The sequence below is a fragment of the Channa argus genome, chromosome 18 (genome assembly GCF_033026475.1).
Source record: "Channa argus isolate prfri chromosome 18, Channa argus male v1.0, whole genome shotgun sequence".
NCBI classification, from domain to species: Eukaryota; Metazoa; Chordata; class Actinopteri; order Anabantiformes; family Channidae; genus Channa; species Channa argus.
This window is the reverse complement of record NC_090214.1, coordinates 9,052,538-9,070,404: the sequence shown is the minus strand read 5'-3', so window position 1 is coordinate 9,070,404 and position 17,867 is coordinate 9,052,538. Positions and strand designations below refer to the sequence as shown.

Genomic DNA, 17,867 nt, shown 5'->3' with positions numbered 1-17,867 from the left:
TTATGTGCATGAACGTTTTCTGCCTGCTTGGGATGATCTAAAATCAGCCACCCAAACACCTGCTTCTCAGTACTCAGACAGCAAAGCATCCTGATGGAGCTCTACATGTTTTTTTAGAACTGGAACATAGGGTAATTTAAAAAAATATATTAATAAAATTAAATAAAAAAAGACACAAAATGTCATCTTCATTTACATCTCCATCTATGCCTTCCTTCGTCTGGGCTGCAGCTAGAAAGATATGCCCCCTGGTTTTCTCGCTGATTGCTTGATGTCTGAGTTATTTATTTAGGAGATATGACATTAACATTAAAACCAGACATGCTACATGTGTTTTTCATTCTCTCTCTGACTCTGAAATACTGTGAAACAGATGGCACTAGATATGTCTACATTTCTGCTCCTGTAAGCTATCAGCACTTGTTTTATCACCACTGAATCTACGCATGGCTGCATTACTTACAGATAATTGGTTCATCCTATTAAAGATTCTTACATTAAAATGATGATGGACAATCCCTATACACAAAATCCTAAACATTGGATACACCAGCACAAACCTGCTTTAAAACAAAGGGGTTGCAAATCCATGCGTGCCTATTCTTCACCTTGACAATGCTCTTAACCATTCTGAAGACACGTCACCTACCAGTGACCTCGGGAGAGCATGCTCTGCTGTGTTACACTTCTAAGGGTAATTGCTCTTAGATCAGAGTTAATCCAAAGCCAGACAAAATACCTGAAAAAAAAAAAAATGCACACTGTGTGCTGGGTCTCTGAATAGAGGCAAGTGCAATACAGCCATGACATACCAATGAGCTTCCTCGGGATAAGCATACAATGTGTGAGGCCAAATGCCAATTTTTCCTTAAGCCTTGTATAAGCAGTGTATAGTTGTGCTGAAAGCACCTCTATTCAGCTTTACTTGTGCTGAATAAATACAAGATTGAAACTGACTGAGACATATTTTAAAAGGGTTATTAAATGATTATGACATGGAGACGTATTGCACTTTTTTAATTTGGAAAACCTTAAAGCCAACACTATGGCTTCCACAGCCAGCGTTGTGCACGTTTATTGAACACCGAAGCTGTCGACAGCAATAAACAAGTTTCAAAAGATGTTATTACAGGCAAAATTATAAAGAGTATGGCTTCTAGTAGGTTGTTTCGTAACACTTGGACCAGCCAACCATTATCTAACAAAGCAACATTGGCTGAGCATAACACTATCTACACAACCTGAGGTCATACAGAATGTTTGTCACATCTTACTGACTGAGTGGCGAAAACGATTTGGTTTTGTTTGAAATCAATGGGCTGATATTATCCAGACTCACAACCGGAAAGAAAGAAGCGTTAGAACATGTGTCCCTGTGCAGATAAAGCTAGCTCCACCAGGAAGTTAGACAGAGGTGCATGATGAAGCATAACAATAATTTGTGGGAGGGAACCCATCAGTTGGGCGGGGGGGGGGGGGGGGATTAATGGTGCACATTCTTTATCTACAAGAAAATCTCACAGACTGTACAGCTTGGAGGACATGCAAATAGGTACAAACACGCCAGCATAGATAAAAGGTTTAAAATCTTTTGTAGGAACCACAGCACAGGGACACGATGGTAGTGAGCTGTGCGGAGCTGGCACATTTCCAAGGTGCAGAGCAAATTCTGGTGGGAATCAAATTTTATGGGTCTTAAACATCATTGTGACCAGCTTATATGAACAATGACTCTCCTTTTCCTTCATGAAACACACACACTGCTCGTCATGTCTGAAAAAATAAAACCCTTATGTGATTTCAATAATTCCATTAACTAGGTTAGTCGGGTCTATTTAACCACTTTGCTCTAGGGATAATGAACCAGCGTACACAATTGGTACTACAGGATAAACACCACATCACTGCTGCACAAGGTGAAAGAAGACAACTCGATAAGAAAAACTTATTTTTGTTGGAAGTGTCTGTCAAAAAATTACATTGAATCCCCAAGCTGCTGAAACATAAACAGTCTTCTGTTAGCTGAAGGGAATAAAACAGAGTATGACAAGTTCAGAATAAAATCAGAGGTTGCTGAACAATACAGTGTGCACAAAAGAAGCAATGACAAGAGAAAGAAAGCAAACAGGGAGCCCAAACATCGTGAAACTAGGCTTTCATCCTGCCTGTGATCTGGAAATCTAACCTGTCAACCAGCAGGAGGACATTACAGACCACTTATACAGTCTGATTTAAGAGGTGGGGGTGCAACTGAAGTCCAGGGAACCGGGATGTGTGTAAATGATACATTTTACTGACAGTTTGAAGTTGACTATCACTCCCATCTTATTCCTCACTGGTCTTAATTACAGCAGCGTATGTGTTTTGTAGAGCGATATCTTTTTGTTTTTTCTTTTGTTTTTTTTTTCCAGAAAAAGGACACTTTGTAACATCAACCACCCAAAGGAATAATTTATAAGTGGAAAAAATGTGAACATTTCAACATAAAACACTGCTAAAACTGGAAAGGGGAAAGGAATGGACAGCTGAGGCTACAAAAATGAAGTATAACACGTTACATCTTATTTTTGGCAATGGAGTGTTTTGTAATTCACATTAGTCCTTTTAATCCAGAAAGCTTGAATTGGTCTTTGTTGCCATCTCTGTTATTGGCAAGAAGTGAAGAGACTTTGAAAATAAATTGCTTGTACTGATGACTGACTGATCCTTTGGTTTGCAATAAATTAATTATACATGGAAATTGTTAAAGTTAACATATCAATAAATAGTTTTCAGAAAAATAGAAAAAATACAGAAGCCCCATAGAATTTTCTAAGCTATAAGATGTAAGCAGCGCTACCATTCCTGAAAAACAACTTTTCTCGTGTCACACAGAGAGATGGAGCAGAGCAGTCTGCAACTGGCTGAGTATCAGCAGGTATGCAGCATTTCCATTACAACTCCGACAAGATAGGTTAGAGCACGCACACAAGTAAGAGCATTGCCCAGGCAAAGGAAATTCCATCTGCTCTGGAGCACCCTGCTGGCTCTCACATGAGGATGAACGTTTCTGAGCAACGTGATGCTTCCAAGCAGAAATCCAAATGTGAGCACACACCTCCTTAAGGAGGGAACATAGCAGTCCATTCCATAAACATAATTACTCTGTCTGCTCTCCAAGCTTTTCCTCTGCTTATGTTTCATTCAGTTCACACAGTCACGAATAGACTTTCTTCACTGATGTGCTTCCACTTGTCTTCTGTATGCTTGAGTCATAACTGTCTATCCAACTGAATCAAGCTAAAAACATGTTTAGCAGAGTAGTTCGTTGTGACTTTCACCTTTTAGCGTACCTTCAACGGTGTCCCCTACAAGAAGGAAGTCATAAAGAACGTATATTCTACTGAATGCTCAAACTCCCAAACAATATAACACACTTTCCATAACCTAAACCAAATAGATTTTGCTACTTAAACCTAACCAGACATAGAACCCAGGAATTGAACTCTGTGGAGTGACGGTTGTGTGCTTTGTATGCCTTTGGCCATGGAAGACATCTCTCTGGGACCATGGTAATGTTAATAAATGTAGCATTTCCTACAAAAAATATGTTACATTAGAATAAATTCCACGTTACATTTCCTTTGAAAAATGTTTTTGCAATTATTACATAGGAACATAACTGTTAGGAGGCAGGTTAGTCACTGTCTGTGTGTTTCCTCTGCTTGTGTGTGTGTTTTATGCCTTTGTGAAAAAGCAGCTAAAAGAAAAAATGCACAGTTCCTATATAAGCGCTGAATTACTTGTTTCATTTTTGTCCTCAAATACAAATGTACGTTTATTAAATATAAAGCAATTTCTTATAGCACAAAACACTTGGTCTCAATATTTTCATATGAGGATCAATTCTTAAAATTAAACGTCAGGATGGTATGCATCACTATTGATTTGCTTGGCCTTAATAGTGAAATAGCAGAAGGAGGAAAAAAAATCACATTCTGATAGAAGCAGCAGAGGAAAAACATATTAAATACAGATTGCTGGAGTCACTATTAACTTAGCACAACCAATCAAATTGTATAACAGAATGGTGGAAATGGAGTTTTTCATCTTTTTCAGAGCATAGCTTCCATTTTGTGCAGCTTCAGTGAAATTCTGTGAAATCCAAGTATCTGGTCGTTATACAGACACAGACTGGTGGTTATTTGGTAACCATTTCAGAAACCTGGTGGAAACCTTGATTTCTTCTTTCATTAAAGTCTTTATCCAATGAAACTTCTGTGGAAAGAAAATGCCCTTCTCTTTCCTATCTTCAATCAAACTAGAGCTTAATTTGAAAGGTCACGCATGTTCATTTGATGAAATTGCTCAATCTGGGTGACGGGTGACAATCTCAAATCTTCAAGGCAAATCTGAACTTTGTAAAATATTCAACAGGTTGACATATCATGTTTGGTTTTAAGTATACTGCGTGCAAGTTGATGGATTTCACACCAACTCCCCGTGGCCTGAATGTCTGGCATGCATTACAAAAATGCATTTTACTAAGAGAGCAAATACATTAAACAGTTTTTGTCACATGGGGGCTTCTATTATGTGGTAGGGGACACACCAGAGGAGCTCGAGGAGCAAAAAGAGCAACTAAATGGAATTGCTTTTATAAATCAGTGTCAAATTAAGCATTCAGTGCACAGACTAGAAAGCCTCTCTATAGTATACAAGCAAAAAGTTTACGATTCTTTTGGGAATCCGCTCGCAGCATGCTTTCTTGTTAGATACAGCATCTAAGCTGTTATAGTTCAGCTTTTCATATCAAGATAAGTTGCCTTGGAATTATAGAGGGACACCCACATAAAGCAATGCTGGGGCTAAATTGAAACTTACACTGAAAGTTACAATGCAGTGGGGCTACATTATATGGTAAGTACTATAACAAAGCTCAGCAGAAATCCATTAAGGAGGCAGAATGTCACAATCAAACCCTTGCAGAGGGATAGAATTATCTAAAAGGTGTGGGTAGAGTCTCTATTTTCAAAGCTAATGTCTAAATAAATAGGCTATTGGTTTCAGTTTACATAAAGAGACATGATACTATTGGGGAAAATCCCTGGGCTTGTCACCAAATCTCTGAAAGCTCTCGAAATGATATAGAGAGAATCCTACTGTATGTGAAATTCTAATGGCCTGTCAGGTTAATACCAGTAATTGTTTGGACTACATATATCCACTATACATCATCTATAACCAGCATGTTCAGCTCAGATTTCGAAATTTCCGACTCAGCTTTATATTTCATTGAGATTCTGCAATTACATGTACATCCAGACAAACTAAGTAGTTCGGTACATACGCAAACAGAGCTCACATCTCATGTTTATGGATGAGAAATGGTAAACACATTATCAGGATCTAGCAGTTTAGCACTTTATTTTGCCTGCTACAGTAAATCACCTAAAAGAGCTGCATCTTAGCTGACTCAGTGCAAACATACAATCAGTGATGAACAGAAAAGAAAACCATGAACTAAATTTGTCATAAACTCATTTGCCAAATATTATCTTTGATCTGTTTTGCCAATTAATGAAACAGAGAAAACGCATGAACAATTGTGCTTATTGTTGCCTTTCAGAGATCAGAGAAGTCAATCTGAGCCTGTGCATTCATTAGGGTTATTTACATAAACTTCTTTGTTCGTTCCGTCAAAGATTGTGCACCTCTCAGCAATGATCAGATGATTATGTTGAGATCAAAGCCATTCCCCACTGCAACAGAATGGAGACAGTGGTGGGTAAAATAAATAAATAATAAAGCCATTTGAAAATACAGTTCCTGCAAAGGATAGCCACCAGCACGGGTCAGTGACCGCAAGTCATTCATCCTTTCCATGGCATCGCTTAGGCCTTTCAGCGCTGAGCTAAATGAGCATGATTCTTCACTCTCTGCCTGTCACACAAGTTCCCCTTTGGGTGAGGCCATGCAACCTCACAATCTGTTGATCATTTTCTAAAAGTGCTTCCTTCTGAAACAAAGACCAGATTCAACCTTTATAAACACACAGCATTTAGTGTATTCACACCAGAGTAAAACATGCAAACCATTACACTTAGGGCTGCAGGGGCCAGATGCACCAAAATCTTGCCAGGTTGAAAATGAAAACTGTAGATGCACAATAGACAAAGTAGATAATGAAGATGGTTTTATTCATTATTGTGTTTTATAAATCATACTCATTATAAAACTGCCGGAGTTATAGTTCCACAATTAGCTGCAAATTGATGTTGAATAAACGACTGTACTTTAAACGTATGGTTTAATTCCAATATGTGTTGAAAAACAGAGAGAAAGACCTGAATATTTGAGAAACATAATGGATGCATGGATAAACTAAACTTTTAACACCTATGGGCGTGTTATGCGATTTAACACATTACTCAGACACAACAATCATAATTATGACAATGGAACCTTAATGTGTGAGATTTTGACTTCTTTATGGTTAAAGCCAAAACACTACACAATGATCAAATCTAAATGTGTGTAGACAGGGCGGTGATGTAGATAAACAGAATTGTTATCAACAGAATTCACACTACAAATAAGGGTGCACATACTCGAACATTGATCTCAGATAGACAGCTTGCTATAGGTCCATTATAGCAGGTCAAATAATGATGAATAGATCATCTGGTGTCCTGTCCAAGCTCCACCATGGATCATCTTTGCAGCGCCCACTTAACAGCCCTCTGCACATCAGTGGAAGGAGCTTGTTTATAGTATTCCTAAATATATATTTTCAAAAGTCCCCATGAAATCTCATGGGACAGGAAACTCCATCTCCACACCATGTAATAACTCACATCTCTGCTGTTGACCTTTGTTCCCTCTTCATTGCGTGTCCTGCAGTGCTAAGCTCAACCCCTGACATAAGATTGAGACGTAGTGCAGTGTGTACATGGTCTGTGCCACAGGTAACAGAGTGCCCCGGTGCAGGCACTGATTTTTTATTTTTTTTCCCCTTTACCTCTGTTGCTTTTAATCTCTCATCTCTAAGCAAGCGGGGCTTGCTCTAACTCCTGCTTAGAAAGATAGAGCGGGGAAGAGAGGGGAGAAGAGGAGAGAGGGGAAAAGCTGGTTGACGTGCTGGAGATACAAAAAAAAAAAAGACTAAGGAGCCACGGAAAATGAAAAGTGTAAAGATTTAGTCCAATCTGATGAACAAAGATGGTAAAAGACGAGGGAGAGTGTATCTGAATGTTTTCGATCCTGCAATGAATGCTTGGAGGTTTTCAAAAAGGGGAACTCCTAATGAGGTGTTTACAGAGTCAGCCATGTCGCTAAACATATCGATTTCCACCCAGTCCCACAACATCACTTAAAATAAGTAAAGAAAACCATCTTGTGTGATAAAGCACAACAACATAGAATTCTTTCTCTTGGATTTCTAAGAGTGATGCTATAGGGCTTGCATTAACAATATATTTTGCACATATTTGCATTAGCACTCTATATTTAAAGTGAACTGATAATCCAGCAGCAGAAAATGATGGTGAAGCAGCACTACTGTTTTCTCCAAGGAAAACCCTGAAGCTGAAAAGTTTAACTCTCCCTCAATGTGGCTTAAACGCATAACATCCTTAAATGTCCCCATGCAATAAACAATAAATCATATCAGCAAACAAAATGCACATTATTGTAACATGGATATAGGCTGTGAGCTTCTTCAGTCCAAAATACATGACACTGCTCAAGGAAAGGAGTAAGGAAACAAATATGAAAAAGAGGGGTGGGGGGAAGAAGCTGGGCAGATTTCTTTCGCGCTGCCCTTTCCGCTCATCCAATCTCCATGACACTTATGGTAATAAATCAAAGCTGAGACGGCAGGCCACAGTGGGGAGAGACTCGCTGTCCCTTCCCCCTCTTTTCCTCACCTCTGACATTGGTTCGACAAAACAATTGGACATCTGACAGCATCGAAAAGACAGACGCAAGACAATGCACATTACGGCTGCGATGGCCTTTGGCTAATAAGGTATGCGCCAGCATTCTCAAATCTCTGTGGTGCCATTTTCACTATCGTATAGGACAAAAATGATAGTAAGTGTTGTTCATTATAAATGGAGAGAAACACGGCTGATGTTTAATAATGTAATGCATTATTCACTTTTCTACGGGTCATTCAAGTGTAGCATTGTGGCAAACACTGGGTGATGTGGCACAATTTGTACAGCACATGCAAAGTAATGAGTACATGAGAGGAAAAAATCATGTCTGTTAATCTGTTACTACAGTAGAAATGGCAATGAAGCTATTTTAAGACTGAGAGGTCAAACTGTCCTTCACCAATAAAAAATAAAAAATAAAAAAACAAGGAAGCAGGTGTCCAGTAATGGGTCCATTAAGGTTTTAGTATGTTATTTCTCTGGGATTAGAGTTGGTGAGAAAATGTTGGATTCAATTCTGAGTCATTTATATTATTTGTTAAGATTTTCTGTTCTTCAGTCCACGTTATCTCAGACATTTTGTGTCTGCACTCATCTGTCACAGTAATACATTTCTGAAAGCTTCCAAACAACAGACAATCGGTATAAAATGGAAAAAAAGGACTATACAATGAATATTTACCAAAAATAAATAAAAAATGAAAAGACCATTTCCATGCTTTAGCCCAGCAAGTGTGTGTCTGTGTGTGTATTTGTGAAGGCTTCCGGAGCATCCTAGAGCATCAGAATGCAGATATTTACAAAGGAGAGAGGAAATTATAATGTAGAATATTGATGCAACAAATGCAACTCAGAGAAAAGGAGAAAATCTCTCTACATAATACAATTCAAGCATTTCGTTCCACTAAATCACACTGCATATATTTATAATGTTATGTGCCACATTTTGTTTTCCATGCAGAACTCTACCATTTATACAACCGTCAAGAGAAAAGTTGTCAAGATGACCTTCTGCATTATGGTGTGGAATACGGTCTGACTTGACTGCAATTGTCAGAATCATAACATATTGTAACGTAGTTAAAATAAACAATAAAATGGGGACAGGGGGCGTCACACCACCATTTGCTTCCTTTATGTGGATGTGTAATGACATTAGACAGGATACCACGAAAAAGTATGCAATAATACATAAATTGAAAATGTATATATCTCTAAAAGAAGAAAGGGTTTGATAAAGAGTTTGACATATTCAACATACAGAAGACAGAAAAGAGAGCATGTCCCTGCATTTCCATGAATTCCACCATGATTTATCATAGATGCTATTGAGCACACATGTGGTCCGCAGCACGTGTGAACAATTCTCTCAAGGACAAGAAAAACACACCATTTGGAGTAAAGAGCAAATAATTCAACGCACTGTTTTCAATGTCAACCTTGTCTCAACATTCAGTAAAATGTTAAAGCCAGACTTGTTAAAGCCAGTGTACAGTAACTGCCTCTGTTTTGATGTCTCGTGCTTTCTGCTGAGCCAAACAGCCTAATACCTCCTAATTTCTTTTAATAATGCCCAACAATTTGTTATCTAAGCCTCCTCAAAGAACACACACCACACATGCCATGCTTTCAATTTATGTCCTCTTTCTCCTCCCCCCTCCGCAGCATGCAGTCATGCACTGGAAAGGTGAAGCAGCAAATTTGCTAGCTGGCTGACTGGGAGGACAGAGAGGCCTTTCTCACCAGTCAACGGCTGTCCCTAATGAGAATAGAAAGTGATTTACCAGCTTAATGCAACGGCCCTGGGCCTGCCTGCCCGCCTTTGCTCCTCGCAGCCACTTTAGTCTGCGCTCTTCATACAGGGAATAAAAATGAGGCCGGTGACGGAGTAGACAAAAGAAGACAGGAACCCAGAACGTGAAAACTAGTAATGAGGCATTCTCGGGGATTCAGTCAGTACCCACATGTCTGACCTCTTCTATCTTTGCTATGCCAAGGAGCCGGTTTTCTGTGCTGAGCCAATACAGACACCGGAAACTGATGGGGGACTGGAAAGCACACAGCATTCTGCAATTACGCTTCACCTTGTGTGGCTTATTGGATTGAACAAACATTACTGCGTGCCACACATTCTCTGTGCTTCTAGCAATATGCAGTAGGACAGAGAAGTTGCTTGACTTCCCATACAAACCAAAGGGGCAAGGGCAGGAACATTAATCCTTCACAGGACTCTGTGACATAAGTGAGAAAAGCATGAGGAAAGCAAGGTAAGCAAGTTCCCTTAATGCAGAGTCCACTCCTCAAATATGCTTTGAGGTGGTGTAACACAGAGGTACTTTCACCTCATCTAATCAGCGATGCCATTCTCAAGACCATCAGAAAGTGATTTTGTTTCGCACAGAAGTTTAGATGACTTGTCAGAACTCGGGTTGAAACTTTCCAAACCGTGACAGCGATGCAAACCCGTGTGACACCAGCAATGCATGCGTGCTATGAATTATGTGCTCGAGGGAGAATAACCTGCCAATTTCATGCATATTTGCAGGGCCAAATTGCACTCTGTCATTAGGGAGACTCTGCATGAAATTTAAACTGCTAATCACGCTTAACCACAGAGTAGTTGAGCCAGACAGAAAGTGGGGCAGAGAAAAGTCGAGGGTGAGAGAAATGTCACTTCAGCACCAGTGGTGCTTAAGGGTGTTTTATACACAGATTCATCTACCTGGATTCTTTTGTCACGTGCTTCGGAGATGACAGTTACCTTGGGATCCAAACAAGGTGATTCAAGCAGGACAGGTAATGATGCGCCAGGTAATGCGCACATGGGCGCAGAATCTCAAAGTAAACACAACCTACAGCACCGGTGTGCGTGCCCCCCCACCCCCCACCCCCCTATGCACAACAATGGTTGGAGTGTTTTTTTGTTTTTTTTTTTCATGAAAGGGAAACACAGGATCACAGCAGTTCTTACCGAGTGTGAAGTAGGGGAGAGCTGTGTTGTCCAGATCATCCATTACGGAAATTCGCCCAGGTAGGTCTGTTCTAACGAATAAAAGGAGTCGGGATTCCCCCCCTCCTCCTGCTCCTGCTCCTGCTCCTCCTCCTCCTCCCCCAGTGCCTCCTCCAGTTCCTCCTCCAGCAGCAGCACCACCTGCTTCAGCAGCACCCCCTCCTCCGACCGCGTTCCTCGAGGCTCCGCCGCTGAAGCTGAACTCGTTCTCCCGGAGTACGGGCAGGGTAGACACGGTGACGGTTTTCACCTCACATGGCGTCTCAGCATCGCTCTCTTTGTCCCGCTCCTCGTCGGCCGATGTCGCTCCTCTGTTTGCTCGGACCGTCCAGGTCCCTGTTATCAAGAGCCCCGCGAGAAGGACGCGGAGGTGCAGCAGCACGATCCTCGCCATCCCGCTCCCTGTGTGTGGTTCTCTCGCTCTGAGTGGGGCTCATAAGCTGTCCGTTCACTTATAGTACAGTCGCTGCAAAGGAGTCGCGTCCGTCCAGGAGGCGGCAGCACAGGTGTAGTGAGAATGACATCTTTCGACTCCTCACATCCATCTGTGTTCACACGGCGGGACAACAAATCACTTCAATATGCAAGCGCCCCTTTAAAGACAAATATGAGGTGGAGCCACGATGTTAGACTTTCAGCAGGCATTTCATGGCTTCATGTTTTGATCATAAAAGAAATATTTGCTGCTGTTGTGTTATAAAGAATGAGAGTGACACTCAATCACATGATTTTAAATTTCACCAGTTTATCATTAAAGCAGCGCTGCAGGTGGAAGCTGGATGTCAGATAAACAATTAGGAGTAAAAAATAAAAAAAAAAAAGGGGGGGGGGGGGGCTTTGCAGACATATTGGTGAATGTAACAATGAAACCACGTGGTTTACACAGCTCTCCTAATAGTATGTATATGTTAGAGAGGTTCATGTTATAGCCAAGAGAAGTTTTTCTACATCAAACTCCACTACAAGTACAAGTTCTGTATTCAATAAAGGAGTTAGTATCAGATTGTTGGTGAATGAGAAATGGATGCTTCAGATTCATTTTTCTTGAATTGGAAACAGTAGTTGACAAAATATGAAACAAGTGTATGTGAAAGTTTTCTCTCCAGTAGAACAGACTCAGCAGTCACCCTGCAGTCCTGCCAGTAAAAGCACAGCAGTCAATCAACTCACACACAGTGTTTTTAAATATGGATTTTTCCTCAATCAGTAATACTAACAGCAGACAAATACAAAGAGACACATTAGCACTACTGGTGATTGCCCCCTTAATTTTATAAATGAGGCCTCAGGTCTTTAACTTAGCGTGCAATAACGGATTCAGCACCAAGTGCTTAGCAAAGGATTTCCATTCATCCACACACCTTAATTCATTCACTGTTGAAACGGATCTTTTCCAACTCCTACAAATGTTACATGTAGTCTACTGCTTCAACTGAAAGTGAAATGTTACTTGAAATATAACAGTGCAAACACCTTCCTCAGGTGACAATACATGACAAATTACAAACAAACAAATTAAATAACATAATTAAAGAAATGAAACATTCTACTAAAGAAAAAAAAAAGCCTATTGTATTTGACGATGTAATGAAGGAGACAGACTGGTCCAGAGCTGGAGCCGTACACACCTTGGTCCAAGGCCTCAAGCGATGGAGCAAATTGACAAATTTTCATTACATGTTATTGCTTCAAGACAGTTTTGTTGTGTGTATGTGCAAAATACAAATTAATTGGAAAGGCCAAAGAACAAGAAAAACAAGAAGCACACAAACATATTAACACATTTTTCCATGTTTTTGTGCCTCTGTCATTGCTGCATTTGGCATCTAAAGACATAATAGAAATTCAGCTTCCTTTTATTCCAGTAATGGAGTGAAAACATTTAAAACTTTGTCCAGATTACATACAGCATACAAATACTACAATGCAGCACTTGTAATTATTTTCACAACCAAGTCTAATACCAAGCAGTTTTTATTAGTACTCCCAGATTGAATAAAACCTTTCAATGTACTAATACTAGCACTAGCACTAATTCCAGCCGAGCACCAAAATACATCAATCAGGCAGTGACTTTGGAACACAACTGTCAATAAAGAGAAAGCAAATTGTTTGACCAAATGTTTCATAAAAGCTTCTTCTTCCTGAAGCTGTCTTAAAAGCAACTTGTTTTTGTTATTTCTTTCCTCAGCTGAGAGCAGCTCCTTTATTTCCTGTTGTCGAGGGCATTGTGCTGAGTCCATCAACACATTAAAAAAATAAAGGCAACACATTTGTACGCATGCTGCCATCTTTGTGAATACTTATTATTACATGTCCCCTTTCTGAACTGAACATATTTCTGACTCCAAACATGTTTAGAATTAATACGGAAAAGTGAAACCTCTGTGTACCAGCCTCTCTGTGTCTCTCTCTCTCTCCGTCTCACTCTCTCTCTCTCTCTCTCTCTCTCTCTCCGTCTCTCTCCGAGGTGCTGAAATATTCAGAAACACTCTGTTTTTCTCCGTGGTGCTGAAACATTCAATTACAGTGTGTGGCTGTGCCTGCACTTACTTAGCTGTACATTCACATGCCACCTGGTAGGCAGACACACACGTGTGTTGCTGCTGAAAAAGACTAGACAAGTCTACTTTTCCAGGCCACAAATAACCCATGTTTGTTTCGTGTGTGGATACTGTGCAATCATTCGCCTGGGTCCGTTTGGCTGCTGAGCGGTTGAGTGAATCTCACAGTTGGGACCAAGCTCTAGCAAAATGGAAAGGACTTCAATTTTGAAGGAACTGATTGGTAGCTCACCTCGAGCTAATGCCAGATTTAAAAGTTGTAATAAGCCTTCTAAGCCTTCTTTTTGGAAATGTTTAAGAGTTTCAGAAGTTGCCCAGCCTGACAACAAAATCAGCAAGTTGGTAAACTGGGTAGTTGAAATTGAGTTCCATTATAGTTGGGGTCAAATGCTGACATACACTCTGCATGGACATGGATTTCGGGGCAACACTGGGCTTTTAATGTTTAAATTGGGCTCTTTTTTTTTTTTTTTTGAATAATTGTATGGTGCATGAGGTTCATTTTGTTTGTTTGTTTGTTTGTTTGTTTGTTTGTTTTTAAGCAACACACTGTCAAAATGACAAATTCACAAAGCACACGCAACATTTGGTTGAATGCATCTGACTGTGCTCCACACTTTGAAAAAGCTCTTTTATCAATTCCACAACCAGCTTTGATGTGTGTTGTGGTCATTGTCCTGTTGGAACCACTGAGTGTATCCACGTTTCAACCATGTAGCTGATAGTTTGAGATAATGCTGAAAATGCTCTAATTTTATTTATTTATTTATTTTTTCATTATTCTACCCACTCTATAAAACTCACCAGGTCCACCTGCAACAAAACAGCCTCAGAGCATGATGCTACCAGTACCATACTTAACAACAGGTACAGTGTTCTCATTTTTACTCCTCCAAACATACCTCTGGTCATTGTGGGCAAAGGACTCGATATATGTATCATCTGACTACAAAACTTCCCTCCAGAAGTTTTTTTCTTTGTGTGTGGTCAGATAAACAGACAGTTACGCTAGTATTTCAGAAGTTTCCAGTTCATGACATGGTCTGAGACCCGATGGTCCCTGGATTATTTCTGATTAACCGAACCAGTATGAGACAGTTTGTGTCTTCAATGGTAAGCAACATGTCTTTTATAGAAATCAAATGGCCAATGAATTCCAAAGAGATAGAGAGACGATATAAACCCAAAACATCACCTTATCAATCCCTACAGTCCAATGTTGACCTTTCTGGCCCGAATTGAAAGAACAATCATACAACAATCAGCTGATATTTTATTTGGGTAAAAACATATTTTTGCAAATCCTTAAATTAAATTATTACATTGTTCCTTGTATGGCCTTGATATGTTTCGGTTCTTTTCTATTTGAGTTATTGTTGTTTTATTGCTTTTTTGGACTTATTTATATTTTTGTGAAAATAAAGATCACAAAATACATTTAAATACAAACATCTGAGACATAGTTTGCTGAATGAACAAGGAACTTAATTACCAAAGTCACTCCCACTGTGTCCGAACAAATGTAATCGCCAAATATGTGTCACAAGCAGGACTTTACTCACAAATGCTGTATAGCAGGTGGGTATTAAGACGGTCTCTTTGAGTGTCTCCCACCACCCCTGATTTTGGAATAATGTTGGCCATTTAATTTGAAAGTTTCTACCCAAAGAATTCATTTTTAGGGACAATATCCCATGACTTTACACATTCTGTCCCATTTCCAGGACACTTGACCCAGCCAGCAACTGTCATACTGTGAGTCATCAACTTTACTAATGACACATGAAAGACAAAGATGTGTTTCCTCTCTTCTGTTGGTTTCCCATCTTCCTTGCATTTTTTTTCTGAACCATTTTAAAACAGAGAAGCTAAGACAAAAGACACTGATAAACAAAGACATGACAAAACCAAATGAAGACAAATGAGATAAACCTCATGCTTTTGTTCTTGCTTTTGTTTCTCAATAGTCCTAAACCTAAAATCTCCAATCATGAGAAATTCAAACGCCATACTGCTTAACTCTTAATCCTTTTTTTCTTTTTTCTTTTTTGTCTGGTCATTTAATCACGTAGCCATACTGGTGTTGGTGTTTCTTTGCAGTGACAATGCTCTCACGTGTTTATCTCTAGCTGCTCCACATCACCTTTGTCAAAAATACAGCATTTAACTTTCAGCAACTTGCCACATTTACCTGACAGATCAAAAATCACCAGTACTTACAGTACGTACTTGTAGCCTATGGTTTCCAATAGGTAAGTCAATAGGTATCTTGAAATCACTGTTTTAGGTTGGTTGATGACAATGTTCAGTCCATATTTTGAAGAGCAAACATCTAAATAAACTCATCTCTACCACAGTCACTACCACAACCACCACTTCTACAATAATTTGCATTTTGGATATTTTTTTTCTTTCTCTTCTGTGATAATTTGACATTTGAGTCAGTCTGTCATAATGATTTCCTGATAAAACAGTTGCCTGCAAAGAATAGCCTAAAGGGCAAATCTGACAAGGTTTGCTGTCCCCCTACCAAAAGTGCTGACTGTTAAAAGAGGTCCAGTATGGACACATGGAGCATATGCCATAGTTTTGCAGACGTGACCTCTTTTACTGATAGATTGTATTGAACACTGTCTGTCTTTAATGGCCAAACAATAACGAGCCATCAGATGGAACTGATTGATGTTGGTGTGCTCAGTGAGGTGGCGGGGAGCTGCAAGTAGCAACTTAAACAAGGGTATGGAAAGGAAAACTGCATTGTTATTAGCTGATGGAGAGCTTTTAAACAGTCTGTGGTTGGTTATATGAGATTTATTGCTCAGGAAATTGCTTCGACCTGAATGCCGTGGCAGCCTCTGACTCTCTCGAAATTGAATTTGATAGACAACAAGCTAACGTCCGCTGCACCTAGACAGAGATGGTTAAATAGATTTCTGCGGTATAATGAGCGAAGCACCTGACCTTTTCCCTCCTTGCTTCCTTCAGCAGGCCTGGTAGAGTGTTGTTTGATGTCAGCAAATGATTGAAAATACAGTCTTTAGCTCTTTTCTCTGTGTTTAGATGGTACATGCTGTGTACTAGCCTCTAGCAGAAAGAGTGTATCACTTTAGACTAAAAAAAAAATACCATTCAAAAGCTCCCGATGTTTAGGCAAAACTGAGCACAGGCCAGCCACTCATGGACGTACCCAGCAGTCTGTATGTTTGCATAACGTACATAAATAAGCAGGTGGGAGTCCAACAGTTTAATGACCTATGCATTTATAGCAAGCAGCACCATCTTTTTTTATAATTACTATTTTAGAAACAGGTCAAAAGGCTGCAGTGGGATTTAGATCCTGTGGGTGACACAGGAATAGCCTCAGCTTGAGGTTTGTGGACTAAGCACATGAGGATGAAAATGAGAAGCTATTCCAACTTGCTTCTTTACTTTTTTGTTGCAATTCAGCTGACAGTTTTATTTTGAGGCATTTTGTTTTAATCTGTATTTAAACTAAAGCTTGTACAGCAATGCTGGTGGTGTGGTTAAGCTGTACTTGGAAACTATTTCCACTCCCCACATTATTCATATGGAGCAGGTATTTAAAAGATGTAAAGCAGCGTATATTGCAGCTTTTTAGACTTTTTCTTCAGTAGCAGCACTAAAACTAAAACAGTGGAAATGTAGCTTTACAGCAGTTCACAGTATTTTGCAGGCAGCCCAGGAAACAACCAGAATTTGACAGGGGGTTTGAATTTCTTGCAGTTTTACAAGCCTGAGAAGCTTGGCTGCCTGTTAGCATGTTAACATTTCCTAGTGTGCTCTAAAACACTGTGTACAGCTTCCTGAATCCGCAAACATTTACCTCATGGTCTTGTAAAAAAAAAAAAGGAAAAATCAGGTATCACCAAAATTAGACTCGTCCACTGCACCATGTTACCTGCATGACTAGGAAAATACTGTGTCATGGAATCTCACAGCTGGTTCGGATAGAGACAGTCCTGGGAAGTATGCTGTACTGGCAGAATTTTTTTTTCTTTGCTATCTTGTTAATTGATTGGTTTAACTTATCTGGAGACTGCCCCAGTTGTGCAGGTGTAAACAAGGAGCTCCTCAATTAGAAACTGGGTTACACCTGGAGGACAAACACACAACCACAGACACCCACATAACACACAGAAGCACATCATCAACAAATTGATTTAGTGGGAGCTGAGCACACATTCCAACCAATGTGTACAGCAGACTACTGATAAGTCCTTTTAGATCAAAGTATTGCAACTTCAAATCTGTTCCCCTAATTTGTTGAATGATGTAACACGTGAGGGGGTTGGACCTTGACTAATTCCATCGTTCTTCAAAATGGCTTCTGTCAGCACTGGTGCATTGTATAAA

The 17,867-nt window shown here is 39.8% G+C and overlaps 1 protein-coding gene across 2 annotated transcripts in view; it reads right to left on the bottom strand.

Annotated features, from left to right (window-relative positions):
* LOC137103714 (astrotactin-2-like) overlaps nucleotides 1-11,531 on the bottom strand; it is a 232,417-nt gene extending 220,886 nt beyond the window's left edge. For both annotated transcript variants that reach the window (XM_067484310.1, XM_067484309.1), the window contains exon 1: nucleotides 10,891-11,531. In XM_067484310.1, coding sequence (XP_067340411.1) covers nucleotides 10,891-11,323 — 433 coding nt within the window. In that variant the 5' untranslated portion in view covers nucleotides 11,324-11,531. The remainder of the gene's footprint in view (nucleotides 1-10,890) is intronic.
* Nucleotides 11,532-17,867: the final 6,336 nt, after the last annotated feature.